Here is a 16,418-nt window from a genome sequence, read left to right as displayed (position 1 = left end):
ACCCCTAGCCTGGGAACCTCCATATGCCGCGGGAGCGGCCCAAGAAATAGCAACAACAACAACAACAACAACAACAAAAAAGACAAAAGACAAAAAAAAAAAAAAATGAATATCCCAGGGTTCCTTGCCCACAGTAGCAGCCTCCTTGTTGGTAGAGAATGGATAAATTCATAAATAAAGTCATGTTATGTTAGGTGTTGCAGACTTGTACAATGTTCTAGAGACATTGTAACTTAAAATAATTTTCTTTATTACTTTCAAACATCAGGAAAGATTCATTTACAGCACTTTAATTTTGGTGCCATTTAAATTTACTAGATATTTTTTCAATATCCGAGGCGAGGTGTAATTTTGCATGTAATTGGTGATGTTACAAGTTGTAAGGAGTAAGAACATGACAGCTGATGAGCAAAAGGCAACATACTGTACTTACTGTAAGAACACGAGGAATCACAGAATTAAAGGAGTCTGGAGGCAGGGGACTGGAAACTCACCTTTCGTTAAGATTAGCAAGCCTCAAACATAGACGTGGTTTCCTGGGAGAAATAGAATGAGGAAAATTCTAAGAGAGAACCTCTGATTAACTTCCCTTATATCTTGTGACTGCACCAGATCCATGAGGCAGATCCTACAGTTATATCAAAACACAAGGGCATAAGTTAGCAGTTCTAATTGGGACGGAAGATTCTTTAACACCAGACTGCACTTTGAAAACCACCGTGTACAATAATTTCTCAAAAGTAACCAAGAAGAGGCTTGGAGACAGAATGGAAGGCAATGCCATGAAAGGTAAGCATGTACTTCTTTTTGAAATATTCCCAGTTCCTTCAAAGATCTCATATATTGCAAAAAAAATAAAAGCCACAAATACCATTACCTATGATGGATTTCGGAACAATAACTTAGATTCAGGGCACTGCTCAATTAGCCTCTGGAAAGAGAAGAATCTCTAGTGTTTCTAAATTAACTGCTTCTACCAACACGGCCACTGTACTGAGCAGAGGTCTTTCCATCTTCCCAGGACTCTGATAAGAACGGATCTTAAGGACAGTGAGATCTTGCTTCTCAACCGGAGTTCAGCGACACCTCAGGAGGATGCCTTCTCTCAATGACACCCCGTTCCATCCCCCCTTCTTTCACCTGCTGGGAATACCGGGACTGGAGACAGTCCACCTCTGGATTGCTTTCCCATTCTGTGCTGTGTATCTGATCGCCCTCGTGGGAAACATCACCATTCTCTCCGTGATCAAGGCTGAACACAGTCTCCACCAGCCCATGTTCTACTTCCTGGCCATGTTGTCTCTGATAGATCTGGGGCTGTCCACCTCCACCATCCCCAAAATGCTGGGCATCTTCTGGTTCAACCTCCAAGAGATCAGCTTTGGGGGCTGCCTTGCTCAGATGTTCTTCATCCACATGTTCACTGGCATGGAGACGGTTCTACTGGTGGCCATGGCCTATGACCGCTTCGTTGCCATCTGCAACCCTCTCCAGTACACCGCCATCCTCACCAATAAAACCGTCAGCATCTTAGCCTCTGTTGTGGTTGGAAGAAACTTAATTCTTGTGACTCCATTTGTGTTTCTCATCCTGAGGCTGCCCTTCTGTGGGCATCACATCATTCCTCACACATACTGCGAGCACATGGGTCTTGCCCGGTTGGCCTGTGCACCCATCGGGGTCAACGTCATCTATGGGCTCATGGTGATCTCCAATATCATCGTAGATGTGGTCCTGATTGCCTCTTCCTACGTGCTGATCCTCCGAGCTGTCTTCCGACTTCCCTCTCGGGAGGCTCGACTAAAGGCTCTCAACACTTGTGGTTCTCACGTCTGTGTCATGCTCTGCTTTTACACACCGGCATTTTTTTCTTTCATGACACACCGCTTTGGTCATCATATTCCCCGGTACGTCCACATTCTTTTGGCTAATCTCTACGTGGTTGTCCCACCTGCCCTTAACCCAGTCATCTATGGAGTCAGGACCAAGCACATCCGAGAGCGGGTTGTAAAGATACTTGTACAGAAATAAGAGTTATGTGACATGACTGGGAAATAGAATCATATACAACTCAAATTTTAATAATCCCAGCTCTCTCAAATCTTATATAGTGCTAACCAAATTTTTCATTTTTATTTGGAATGGCTTCAGTTTACCAGATAAAGCAAAGCTACCACTGCTGCCCACTCTGCTCACCCCTCCCATATATCTGGACAAAGGGAAAGGACTCACAGAAAAGGAGGTGTCCTGGAGCAGCAGTGGTTCGGGAGTGGAATGTTGGTGGAAAAGGGAGAATCCTCCCATTTCTCCACGTCCTCTCTTTAGGGACGTTTAGAATCTGATGGAAGGCTGATCTCATTGTATAGAGCAAGAAAACAGGAGTTCCCGTCACGGCTCAGTGGAAGCGAATCTGACTAGCATCCATGAGGATGCAGGTTCCGTTTTTGGTCTTGCTCAGTGAGTTAAGGATCCAGCGTTCCACGAGCTGTAGTTTAAGTCACAGACACAGCTCGGGTCTGGTGTTGCTGCGGCTGTGGTGTCGGCTGGTGTCTACAGCTCTGATTCTACCCCCAGCCTGGGAACCTCCATAGTCCACGGGTGCAGCCCTAAAAAGATAAACAAATAAATAAATAAATACTCACGCCATGGTTTAGTCATGATGCCTGAATTAGGATACATTGTTTCACATAAAGGTTCCTCCCAGTCATCCTCAGATGTTATCTTCCTTCTCTAGAGTCATGGACTCGGTTTTGTTTGAATGATCCCTCAATCTTTTCATTTTTTTTCTTTGCCTTTATAATTAGTTTCCTTCTCTCTCTCCCTCTCTCTTTCTTCAATAAAGTAAGATTTGTGGATGGACAGATACGCGCGTCCACCTGGTGAACATAAGGAATCTATGATATGTTTCCCCCCCCCGTGAAGCAAAGGCATTTTAGATGTGAATTATTGTACATCCTGTGTATTCTAACTCCAAATGAATTCTACTTAAACGTTTCCTTGTTTGCTACACCGTTTCAGTTCAGCCACACAGTGCTTCAGAAAACATGGAAAGGAATCAAAATCATTCTACGGTTTAAGAACAAGGCCACTTGTAGAATCAAGCTCAAAATAATCTCACTCTAATTTATTAATCCTGTAGATTTTGCAGATGTAGTCTCTTTCACAAACTCTAGACATAGCTGGAGAGTGTGGTTTGGTTAAACTAATTGAAAAGGGAACCAAATTGATGTTTGTGACTGACCAGGCAATTTACGACCCTTGCTTAGAAATCGGAAGTCTCAAATACATCCTATATTTTAGCACCACTGCCTAGGTTGGACAAAGACAGGCGAAAGGTCCAAGCACATCAGGGAGTGAGGACAGAGAGAGCCAAGAAGACATGGAAAACAGCAATATCTTTTGCAATTTATGTAAATTTGGTAGCTCTTGCCCTGAAATTTAATACTGACTAAGTACAACTCCTGCAAACTCTTAACACCTTGTGGAATATCCTTAGGTCTGAGTGCATGGGTTATAAGCTGTTTTGGGTTACTTTAAGCCTCTGCCTCATGCTCCTAAAATTTCCTGGGAACCTAGAATTTTAAAGATGGAAAGATCTAATCTAAACCCTGTATTTTGCAAACAAGAAAACCAAGGTTCAAGGAAAGGCGGGAATTTGTGTCCATGCAATCTACCAGGTATGTACCGTCATTTTGATGTAACAAGAGAAGATCACTCAGCTACAGCTTTTTGACCACAAACTCTTAAGTCTTGGAAGACAATGGGTAAGAATACTTCATGTATGTAAGTAAAGATCCAGCATTAGCTTCCAGTAGGGATTCAGCTAGGAAAGTGGGGCACAGAGATTGGTGTTGGTAAGAGAAAAAAAGAGACAACAGAAGCTCTGAATTTAGGAGCAAGCAGCAAAGAGTGACTGAAATGGTATATGCTATTCCTCGTGATGGTCCATGAATTCTGAGTGAGAAAGCCTGGCCAGCTCCGTGGTGGCCATATCTGCACCTTGTATAAGCAGACTAAATAAAGACAATGTTTTCTCTCTACTGTCAATGACATGAAGTGGTATGTGGCACATAAAATGAAACTTTCCGGTTAAACCTAATTAAGATATTGGGGGAAAGTCAATGTAGAAAATTTAATGTGCAATAATATTGTACACAGCGTGCATCGAATTGCACAGGATCGCTGGCCCTGAAATGGTTCACTGTCAAACGGCCGCACCCTGCTTGGACCCGGATAACCAGAGACCCTGTCCTAAGCTCCCTTCTCCGGGGACCTCTGCCCTTTGGAGTAGTCCCCTCAAAATTGTCTAAGTCCACTTCTGGCTCTTGGACCTGGCTGGGGGAGAGCAATCCTGTCTGTGCCCAGGCTGGTGCCCTGAACGTTGACCAAGCATACCTGGGCCCAGCCCTCATCCCTCTTCTGCAGAGATCTCTAAGATTCTCTCTTTCCAGTACCCACTGGCTCGTTCATTTGCATTAAGATGCTTTGCAACCCATGTCTACAGGGTTTTCCTGAGTGTTCATAGCTGGAACCATGTTTCAGGAGGGTGCCTTGGTGAGCAGGTAACTCTTCCTGAATGGCATAGACCTCCTCTCAGGAAATCACATGAAACGAAGCCACCAGAAGTGTTCTGACCTGCTGACGGGAGGTGACTTTTACTCATGACTCATGGCAGATGGATGGTGAGTTCAGGGCTCTTGTCTATCAACGGTCCTTTCCCAAAACCAGGGCTTGTTCCCTGTGTGAAAGCTGTTCACTGCCTCTCACTGTCTATGTTCTGTGTTAACTCTCATGCTGCCTCCAACTACAATACCCACAGGTGGCAGCAGAATCAACAGACATCCTTTACCTCACTGCCCTCCTCATCCTGGCGCTGGTACCCGGAGTGATCTTCCCACCGTCTCCACAGGCTCCACACTACCTGCCCGCCGTTCCTCCTCAAGTGGGGGCACCTGTCCCCTACCAAGGGTTTAAGGCCTTTGTTCTGCCACGCCACTGACAATTTTCAGTCTATGTCCTTTTTTAATATCCAATCGATATGATGACATGCCATCCTGAGTCAATGGTAAACAATTCCAGATGATGTAGGGGTTTGACATGGAAGAATGAGACTGTTCTCTGCCCACAGAAGCCTCACCTCTGCAGCAAGCTGGTGACACTGGGTGAAAGGAAGCAAAGCACTCAGAATTGAAAGAGTGTGCCTTCTAGTCAACTAATGCAGTCATTAGGGACTAATATTTCAAGTGGTTGAAAGATTGTTTTTCTGCATTCATGCTATGAAATGTAAACATGATTTAATGTATATAGAAAAGAATAATCATTTACATCTTCCTGGCAGATCTGGTTAAGCCTGGCATTTGTGGTGCTCTCCAGTGAAGCAGAGAAAACTTTGGAGAGGGTCACTGGCAGCCGTTACTCGTGGATGATGTACTGGAGATGCTGCATCCTAAGGCACGATGCAGTCAGAAGTAAAGGAATGAAATGCGAAGCCCTAGAGGCAGGATGACCTGTTTTGCTCTGAACATCCATGGCCTTGCAAGTAATAACCATGTTAGTACCTTCTTTTTGTAGCATGAGAAATGAAATGGCCAGAAATAGCCTGTTTTAGTTCATGGAGCTGAACAGAAAGAAGGAAAGAACTAGTATCTGGAAACTACAAAGAATCCTTATGTGCAGTGCCTGGACCATAACCAAATATATAATTAATTCTCATTATCTTAAATTGTCCTTGATAAATTATTAGATATCACATAGGTCCATGAATTTTATCATAGATTTTTTATATAATTTATGTTTTCAAGGACCCCCCCAAAAAAATTTACCCCAGGCACCGCATGCAGAGATAGGTCAGGTCCTACGTACATTTTTACATTCAATCTCCATGTATCTAATTTCCACCTTCCCATTTCACTCCTACGATCTGTGTCAGAATAATACTGTCTTGGACCTGGAGCAGGCCCCCAGTGTTCTAGGAATAATATGTATGCAGTTTGACTATTGATTTGTATATGAAGGTGTGTGTAATAGCATGTGTGCCCACATGCTTCGTATATGATAACACATGGCATGAAACTGCCAGTGTCTCAATATTAAGTGCATTTACACACAGGCTTAATAGCAAATGTATATGATATGTTAAGAAGAAAAAATATACGAAACATAAAAATAGTTGAGGAAATACTGACAAAAGGAAAAAAACTCCATATTTAATTCTATTCTGTTTTATTAAATGTCCCAGGACAAGTCATTTCCCATAGCATCCCTTACTCTCCCAGATACTCCTTGTCTATGGGAACCCTTTATGAATCCCAGGGAACTTCCCAGAATACAGAAACCCATCTAGCTTCATCGAATATCAGTGCTCTTTCCAACTTTATATTCCTCACCAGCCTTGAGAGCAGACACAACTCAGTCTAACCTAAAGAAGCACATTTTCATGATATGTAATCCAGGTACAATCTCTTCTCAAATCTCTTCCAATGTTGATGCCCTCACTTGGTTCATCAATCCGAAGCTCACACTATTTAGTCAGAGCATTGATGTTAACCTGGCCTAAGGGAGGGAAAAAAAACTTGGAAAATTCCAGATGTTTTCAGATACTTCCATCCTCCAGGTGCCAACCTGGAAATTTTGAACAAAGTTACCAACAATTTCCCAAAATGGTTTCGTGATTTTGTACTCCTCTCAACAGGCATGAGAGTTCCAGCTGCTCCACATTCTCACCAGTGTGGTTTTCTTTTCTTTTTTTGATCTTTTGAATTTTAGCGACTCTAGTGAGTGAGAATCAGTATCTCGTTGTAGGTTTGAGTTTAATTCCCCTGGGGATTAATGGTGTTGATCACAGTTTCAGTGCTTATTGGCCATTTTAAAATTTTCATTTGTGAAGTGTCTATTAGTCTTTTCTAAGAACTACAAAATTAGCTACTTTGTATACATTCAAGTGTAGTTCGAAAGTCTTTGAGCAATTGGAGTTCAAAGAGAAAACTGCCTGCGTTAAAAGTAAGACCAGTAATATATATATATAGGCATAGGTTATATGCTATATGTATAGTATATTATAATATAAGGTAAGTTTAAATAGAAAAATATGCAGTAAATGAAAAGGCTGCCTTTTGGCTGTATTAGTCAGTTTTGGAAAAAATACTTGGCAGACTCAAGATGGGACCCCTAAACTATGGTAGGCTACGGGCACAGTGTAGAAAAAACACAAGAGACAGTACAAATAGGAAACATGAGGAATATTTGAACTCCTAGTCTGAAGAGAAGCAGTTCCTAAAATCTAGAGATTCCGAGATGTCGTGGAGAAACTCACCTGGCAGGAGTTGGGATTTATTTTGAGGGACCCACCCAGCCATAATGACCTTCAGGTCACCTGCAAAGAGAGACCAGGTGGAAGCCAGAGTGAACAGCCTGACTCCCCTCCCTCCTCCACTCCTGCTAGCGCTACTTTCTGAACTCAACCAGGTGCCAAAGTGCAAAGGGGGCCACCAGTCCTGACCATGACTCTGAGTTCTCCAGGGAGCAGAGTACGGAGCACTCCTGGAGAGGCCAGGAGAAGACATCCAGCCTGTGGGGCCACGGAGAGGAAGAGCTGGAAAACCATCCTGAACAAAACCTTGAGAACAGGCATCTTTATATATTCTTCTTTCAGATGCCATTCTGTACTCTTTTTTTTCAGGATTACATCAATGATATCTGATTCTGTCTTTCTGTCTGTTCTCAGAGTCCCCTTAGAGGAGACTTGAATTTCTTTTTACCCTTTTAGACAAACCAGGCATTATCCAAAATGCTGCTGATTTTTAAAAATCGTGCTACTAATACGCTTAGAAATCAAATCGTCCATGTTTACCCCGAGGATTAATTTTTTTAAAAGAATGAATAAAATAATCATGTATTTGTCTTCATGTTCTATGTTTATATTCCCAAATGTTCTCATATAATCTCATATCACTCTTCCCCTGGTGCCCAAAGAAGAAAAAATTGACACTCCAGCAGTATTTTTTACTTGTTTTCTAAGATGCATGACTATTAAAAAAAAACATTTGCTTTCTAAAGTGTTAACTAGCATTGAAATTCAAAAACAACTGATATGAAATGATGTAGCCAGATGTAACACATTTTGTGGAGAATATTATAAATGATCAAGAAGAGTCTCTAAGTTTTTATACTTTACACTCTTTTATCAGAAAATAAATCTGGCTTCCTGAAGAAAAGATGGTTATTCACTTTGGAGTTATACAAGTAAAGATATATGTAAAATTCCCTGAAAAATTGCAGTTACCTGATAGCTCACATGAGATATCCTGTTACTTGCTCAAGAAATGTAGTTGATTTGACCCTTGTATACATATAATGCAAAAATTACCAGCAAACTTTTATTGATTTAGCTTATATTTATTGAGCACCTAAATAACATGCTAACTAACTTATAGGATGAGCCTAGCAAATGTAGGTTGAATCAAGGAATATTTGCTTGTCACGTGGCCATTGCTGACATCTAGCAGTCATGCGAAGTGCATTTCTTAAATAAATGAGTCCTTTGTAAGAGCAATCCAGTGAGCTGAAGAGTAGCGCAGTTGTTCTAGTCAAATTCTGCATCAAAAACATCTATTTAAACATAAGTAATAAAGATAAGAACTTTTTAATAATAGCTGGGATCCATTATCGAACACTGCTATTCCAGGCAAATGCATTGTCTCATTGAATTCAGAGAAAAACCATGTGACAAGTGAATTGTCATTTTCATCACCCTGGTAACTCTATTGGGGGGACGTGAGGCTCAGAGAAGAAAGGTGCTTAACATCTCTCAGCTACTGCATTGCAGAAAAAAAAATTAAAGTTTTTACTCTAAAACATCAACTCCAGCGATGCCATAAAACAATTCTAATAGCCAGTGTTTATTATTAATTAATTAATTAATTAGAATTCTAATAAACTGTTACTGAGCACTTTTTAGGCATCCTCTTATTAGATCTCATCACAAAAATCTCCTAAGTCATATGATATTTTTCTCATTTTCCCCTGTGAGATAACCAAGGCTAGAATGGCAATTCAAACTGACCAAAGTCATGGAAAAAAGAGCCGGACAAAAAGGTCATGTTCTTTGTGTAGATGATAAGCTGCTTTCCCCTTTTATAAGTATATATGTATCTTTGTCTTTTCATTAATTAATATCATACAAAGTGTTAGAGGCACTATGCCCTCACAAAAATCATTAGCATAATTCTTACAGCAGATATAGCTCAGGGTATGTGGAACTGACATGAGAATCCTGACTCTGCTCTTTATTAAAGGTACCTGTATTTCTGAGCTGAATTTGAGACCATGCTGGATTTTTTTCCCTGGAGTGCTCTTGCCCTGTCTGTTTACCTGGTGATTTAAATTCTTGACCAGAGGTCATTATGCCTCTGGCCAGTGAGACTCCCAGGACCTGTTCAGGAAGGTACTTGCTAAAGATGCAAATTGTGGATGATCTGTGACCAGAAGGCATCTCCGACCAGAAGGTACAGAACTTTACACTTCGGGCCGTGGAAGTTTTCTGTGCCATACTGCAGGCCCAGGGACACAACCCACAGTGGGAACACCCTTCCCAGGGGACTAGAGTTCTTGTATAACAACTTGGCCCTGGAAGTGAGAGCTCAGGCACATGCAGGTTGCAGTCTGTGGCATCCAGTTCTTCATGGACCATTTCTCGGACGCTTGCCAGGGGTAAGTGTGTCCCCAAAGGGAAGGTTCTTATCTTGTCACAGAAGGAATTCAGAAACAAGACAAAAATTGAGAAAGAAAATAAGGATTTATTTAAGTGAGAAATATACCTCTTTAAGAGAGTTAGGCAGAGAGAGGAGCAGCCGCTCTGCGTTTTTCTGGCACACCTGTTAAAAGGGGCATCCAATGGCATGGGAGGAATATTCACTTAATATTTAATATTCCTTCATTTTCACTGAAGCTCCACCTTCCCAAAGGAAGAAGGGATTTTTGTCCTTATTTAGCTTTGATCAGAGGTGTCATGGCTTTGGTGCATGGGAGCATAATGGACTTATCAGCATATTATTATAATTTCATTGTAATGAGGGCATACTGAGCAACAGGTTACATTCAGATGCTGGAGATTCAGCTTTTCTTTGCCTGCCCGTGGACACCGCTGTTCGCATGATGCGTGGTTCCCTGCCATCTGGCCCCATGCGCCCCTTCTCTGCTCAGGCCTAGCTATCTTCCTGCTGTCACAGGTGAATCAGGTTCTGGTTACGCTGGAAGAGGGATCACAGGGACAGGAACTAAAGTGGTTCGTGGGCTGGTGGAATTCCAGCGACTCAGCCAGTCTGCGTAGAGAAGGCCGTCTCCAAGCAACATAGCTAGAAAGAGTCAGGAGCTGTAGGCAGAAGAACTTGAATTTATAGCTGTACATCAGTCACCAACACACAAGCACAAGCAAAGCACTCACAGCACTAAGGGTGCAAAGTGCTATCCACAAACCCAGAGTGTGTATATAGATACAAAGAACGTTCTAGGCACACGTGAAAGACGGAAGTAACTCCCATTAACTGGCACAGATGAAGTCCTTCCTTCCCTATATCCTCCTCTTTTGCCCTCTCAGAAGAGAACCCCTTACACTGGGCACAGTCATCCTGGTGAGATGCTACAGCCTCGGTGAACAGTGGGCACAGAAGGGTTGAGGGAATGGAAACCCAAAAACCTGGGCAAAGAGTTATTTCCTTGTGCAGCAAAGGATGGAGAACAGTACCTGGGAGCCGCTCATCAGTTTGCCTGAGAAACTGAGTGTCTGAAAGGGAAGAGGGGTTGAGAAAGGCAGAGAAGGAGAGAGCATCAGAGGGTAGCGGCAGAGATGAATTTTAAAAGTACACGTGGACACGCTTATTAGAAGAAAATGTTAAGCACACAAAAGGGGGAAATGACAACACCTCGGAGGTCACAGCCTTGATAACAGCCCCGATAAGGATGAGGGTGCCGCAGAGGCAGTGGAGGGAGGAAGACAAAGACTGTTGCCTTTACAAGGAGATCCTGCTGAATAGCATTGAGAACTATGTCTAGATACTCATGTTGCAACAGAAGAAAGGGTGGGGAAAAACTGTAATTGTAATGTATACATGTAAGGATAACCTGACCCCCTTGCTGTACAGTGGGAAAATTAAAAAAAAAAAAAAAAAAAGACTGTTGCCAACGACGATAAACATTCTGAATCCGTAATGGAATGTAGACACCAAAGCACTTTTTAGAATGTTTCCCCACACAGATGATTAAAAATGTAAGGATAGCCATGACAGTACAAGCCTTTTAAGAGGCCAAGAAGCAAAATACTGGCTTCGCTAGAATTTAAACTGTATGAAATCGGGGACCTAGACTCAATCCGTGGAACTGTCCACATTTGCAGCAGTACTTGGCAGATCATGAGCATTCCGATCTACTTGTTAAATGATTTGAAGGCTTAATAACTGGTCACTTATCAATATAACAGATGAGGGCAGAGGGTGGTGGTAGGGTAAGTTGGCAGAAGATCCTAAATACGGTAGACGGGAAATGTAAGTAATTGGAAGCAGTTATTAACACATGTAAGAAGACATAAGATTTTAGAAACTTAATACATGAACTTGATTTTTTTTTTTTTTTTGGTCTTTTTAGGGCTGCACCCATGGCATATGGAGATTCCCAGGCTAGAGGTTGAATCGGCGCTATAGCCGCTGGCCTACACCACAGCCTCAGCAACAGCAGATCCAAACAGCATCTGCCAGCTGTACCACAGCTCACAGCAACACCCGATCCTTAACCCACTGAGCAAGGCCAGGGATCAAACCCGCGTCCTCACGGTTACTAGTAAGACTTGTTTCCGCTGTGCCATAACGGGAGCTTCTGAGCTTAACCTTTTATTGCAAGATTAAGATGACAAGTCCAACCACTGAAATAACGCCCACCTTCCTACCCCCCCTAAGTGCCACCGGGAGCGGCAAACAGAGGACGTCCCAGGTTATAGGTAAAACCTCCATCCCATTTCCCTCGTTCTACACAGAGCCCCCTACTGCCATCGCTCATGCTCTGACTCACTAGTCCTCAATCACATTTTATTGATAGTATTATATTGAGCAGCCATGTGTTTTTCAAAAGGAAAAATTTTGAAGGTCACTGGCGAAGAGGGATGAATTATAAAAAAAGTTAAAGATTATAGAAGCCTTAATTAGCTCAGCAGATGTGAAGGGAAAAAAATAGACTTGATTGCTCTTTCTTTTTTTTTGTCTTTTTTTTGGTTGTTGTTGTTGTTGTTGCTATTTCTTGGGCCGCTCCTGCAGCATATGGAGGTTCCCAGGCTAGGGGTTGAACCGGAGCTGTAGCCACCGGCCTACGCCAGAGCCACAGCAACGCGGGATCCGAGCCACGTCTGCAACCTACACCACAGCTCACAGCAACGCCGGATCGTTAACCCACTGAGCAAGGGCAGGGACCGAACCCACAACCTCATGGTTCCTAGTCAGATTCGTTAACCACTGCGCCACGATGAGAACTCCTGTTTGCTCTTTCTGAAGACTCCGCCAGAAAAGAGCCAGCTGTAAAGTTGACCTTCTCCCTCAATCTCCAGCACTAAGAGCATGACACAAGCTATCATCTTCAACCCAGACACCTATGAAAACTCCTAACGGATCTGACTGCAGAGGCACTAGCTGCCTTTACTACAGTTTAGACAGGGCAACCAGAAGGATAGTTTTGAAATGCAAATAGGAGCCCGTTACATTGCAGCTTAAAATCCTACCATTTCTTCCCTTCATTTCTTGGGTGAAAGAAAACATCTTAAAATTGACCCCAAGGAATGTAAACTGGTACAGCCACTATGGAGAACAGTTTGGAGATACCTTAGAAATCTATACATAGAACTTCCATATGACCCTGCAATCCCACTCTTGGGCATCTATCCGGACAAAGCTCTACTTAAAAGAGACACATGCACCCGCATGTTCATTGCAGCACTATTCACAATAGCCAGGACGTGGAAACAATCCAAATGTCCATCGACAGAGGATTGGATTCGGAAGATGTGGTATATATACACAATGGAATACTACTCAGCCATAAAAAAGGATGACATAATGCCATTTGCAGCAACATGGATGGAACTAGAGAATCTCATACTGAGTGAAATGAGCCAGAAAGACAAAGACAAATACCATATGATATCACTTATAACTGGAATCTAATATCCAGCACAAATGAACATCTCCTCAGAAAAGAAAATCATGGACATGGAGAAGAGACTTGTGGTTGCCTGATGGGAGGGGGAGGGAGTGGGAGGGATCGGGAGCTTGGGCTTATCAGACACAACCTAGAATAGATTTACAAGGAGATCCTGCTGAATAGCATTGAGAACTATGTCTAGATACTCATGTTGCAACAGAAGAAAGAGTGGGGGAAAAACTGTAATTGCAATGTATACATGTAAGAATAACCTGACCCCCTTGCTGTACAGTGGGAAAATTAAAAAAAAAAATTGACCCCAAGGGTTTACATGATCTCTCCCTACCTCTAGCTCATCCCCGCCACACCGTGCTTGCTTTCTGAGCCCTCGCCATGCTGACTTTTCCTCTTTACGATGCAATGTCCCACCACTCCGCCTTTGCACTTCTCATTCCTATGAACTAGACAGGTTTTTTTTTCCTCTGCTCATTTTTCTCTCTACTTATTAGTAGGTTCTTATTCTGCGGCTATCAGCTGAGTAAACTCCTCCTCGGGAAAGCATTCCCCGTGAACCCCAGTCTGGGTTAAATAAGGGAACTGCAGGAACTCTTCCCAGGAGTTCAGTGGTTACTTTGCATTTGTTTAAGGGATTTGATTAATGTTGGCCCCACTCGCTAGACTCTATGGTTCCTCAGAACAGGAGGTGGATTAGATTCTGCCCACTGAGTGGCTTGAACACCAATACTAAGCACCTAGAAATGATTAGATTCTGGGAGAATGTCAGATTCTGGGAGCTCACACCTGCACCTCTCCCCGGAATTGTCCTCAGACCCAAGGAGCTACCTCAGCCAAAGAGCTGCCTACTGCACAGGGTAACCCACGGCCAAGGACAGGATGCCAGGCGAGTACAAATTACTGACTTCCTTGCCTCGCTGTGGGGTAACACACAGGACCATTCCTGCTCCAGAACTTCCCAGAGGATCACTGGAGGCCCCACATGCGACCTCATGGTGAGTCAGGTTCTCCTTTGACCCCATCCTCTATTATTAACTTCTATACAAGTGGAATTCCTTGGAGAACCCCTCCACTACTCTAGAACCAGGTTTGTGTTTATCTACGATCCTAGATATCATAATAGGAAAGATTATTTCCACTAAGCTTTTTACTTTCGTTTGCTAATTAATGCTGATCTCTGCCTATCAGTATATCAAGTGTACCCTGAAGATCAATTTGACACAGATTTTGACCTCAAAGAAATAATATCCGCATGGTAAATGTCTAGTAGTGTTTTCAAGGTGGAAAGAGCATCAGAATCACCTGGAGGGTTTATTAGCCTATTACTGGGTTTATTAGCCTATTACTGGGTCCCAGCCCTGGAGCTTCTGAGTTAGTGAGTCTGGGCGAGTGTCCCATAACTTGCATTTATAGCAAATTAGCACATGATGTTGATACCCACGGCCCAGGGACTACACACCGATAAACAGGGGTAGCTAATATAACAGAAAGATAAATAGACCTCTAGAAAATAACAAAAAGAATTACTAATCATAAAATAAGCCAATAAGTATGTAATTAAATCTAGGCCAAGAACTATTTTGGAAATTGGAGCTGGAAAAGACTAGTACTAAGGCTTTGCAATTCTGCTGAAACCGCTACTGTTTTGCTGAAATTGTAGATAGTCTCTCAATATGTCAGAATTTCGTAAGTCCAATGCTGTAGCTCAGATTCAAACCCCAGCTATTCAATCCTCCACTTTTTCCGGGTTCTCTCCCACATAGAGTCTTCTTCATTTTCATATCTGTTTTGCAAGAAAGTGTCATTCCCCTGAGCCATCCCCCTGAATGCCAGTCCTGCGAGAGAGAGAGAGAGAGAGAGAGAGAGAGAGACACACACACACACACACACACACACACACACACACACGTCATCCTCCTCCTCATCTTGTGTAGGCTTTACATCCTGATGAACAGATATAATTGACAATAAATATTTGCCATTTTATTGCCCTAAGCAAGTTCTTCCTTAGAGACTGAAGGAAAAAAGACCTACGTGCAGAATAGCAGTGGGTGCAAGTTTTCTGCAGGGTTTCTATGCACGTGAGACAAATACTTTGTGGTGAGAGGGGCTTCTTAATGCTGCCTCGTATTTCATCTCTAGGTCTCCTCTGCCGCATTATGGAATTAGAAAATGGATCTTCTATTCCTCCAGAAAATAGGCAACACTGTGAAAGAGGTTACGGTCTCCCAGCGGAAGCAAGATCCCCGCTGCCGGACATGCATCTATAAGCCATGCCCTCAGGTATGCTGCAGCCCAACAATACGCCCTTCCATCCTCCTTCCTTCCTTCTGACCGGGATTCCAGGGCTGGAGGACGTGCATGTCTGGCTCGGCTTCCCCTTCCTCGCAGTGTATCTGGTCGCCCTCCTGGGGAACGCCACCATCCTGGTTGTGATCCAGACTGAACGCAGCCTGCACCAGCCCATGTTCTACTTCCTGGCCATGCTGGCCTGCACCGACCTTGGCCTGTCCACAGCCACCATCCCCAAGATGCTGGGGATCTTCTGGTTCCACCTCAGGGAGATCGTGTTTGGTGCTTGCATCGCACAGATGTACACGATCCACATATGCACCGGGCTGGAGTCGGTGGTGCTGACGGCCATGGCCATCGACCGATACGTTGCCATCTGCAACCCCCTGAGGTACAGCCTGCTCCTCACCAACAAGGTGATGGCCATCCTGGGCGGCGTCATCCTGGGGAGGACGTTGGTGTTTGTGACTCCCTTCATATTTCTCATCCTGAGGTTGCCTTTCTGCCAAGTTCGCATTATCCCGCACACCTACTGTGAACACATGGGTTTGGCAAAGCTGGCTTGTGCCAATATTAGGGTCAATGTTATCTACGGCTTGATTGCCTTCTCGGTGGGATATATTGACCTCTCTGTGATTGGCTTTTCCTACGTCCAGATCCTCAGGGCCGTCTTCCAGCTCCCGTCCTGGGAGGCCAGGCTCAAGGCACTCAGCACGTGTGGCTCCCACGTCTGTGTCATGTTGGCCTTCTACCTGCCGGCACTTTTCTCCTTCATGACCCATCGGTTTGGCCACAATATCCCTCATTCCATCCACATCCTTCTGGCCAACCTATACGTGGTTGTTCCCCCTGCCCTCAACCCTGTTATCTACGGGGTCAGGACAAAGCAGATAAGAGAGCGAGTGCTTAGGATGCTTAACCCTAAAAGCTACTGA

The 16,418-nt window shown here is 43.5% G+C and overlaps 2 protein-coding genes across 2 annotated transcripts; both read left to right on the top strand.

Moving 5' to 3' along the window:
* Nucleotides 1,096-2,031, top strand: LOC110255305 (olfactory receptor 52E4-like). Its single transcript, XM_021102661.1, has one exon. It carries the CDS (start codon nucleotides 1,096-1,098, stop codon nucleotides 2,029-2,031), a length of 936 nt encoding a protein of 311 aa, XP_020958320.1.
* On the top strand, nucleotides 15,477-16,418 carry LOC110262267 (olfactory receptor 52E5-like). Its single transcript, XM_021102660.1, has one exon. The coding sequence runs from the start codon at nucleotides 15,477-15,479 to the stop codon at nucleotides 16,416-16,418; it is 942 nt and encodes a 313-aa protein (XP_020958319.1).

The sequence above is a fragment of the Sus scrofa genome, chromosome 9, assembly GCF_000003025.6.
Source record: "Sus scrofa isolate TJ Tabasco breed Duroc chromosome 9, Sscrofa11.1, whole genome shotgun sequence".
NCBI lineage: Eukaryota > Metazoa > Chordata > Mammalia > Artiodactyla > Suidae > Sus > Sus scrofa.
Note: the sequence above shows the minus strand (reverse complement) of the source record. Positions and strands in the feature narration are given on the sequence as shown.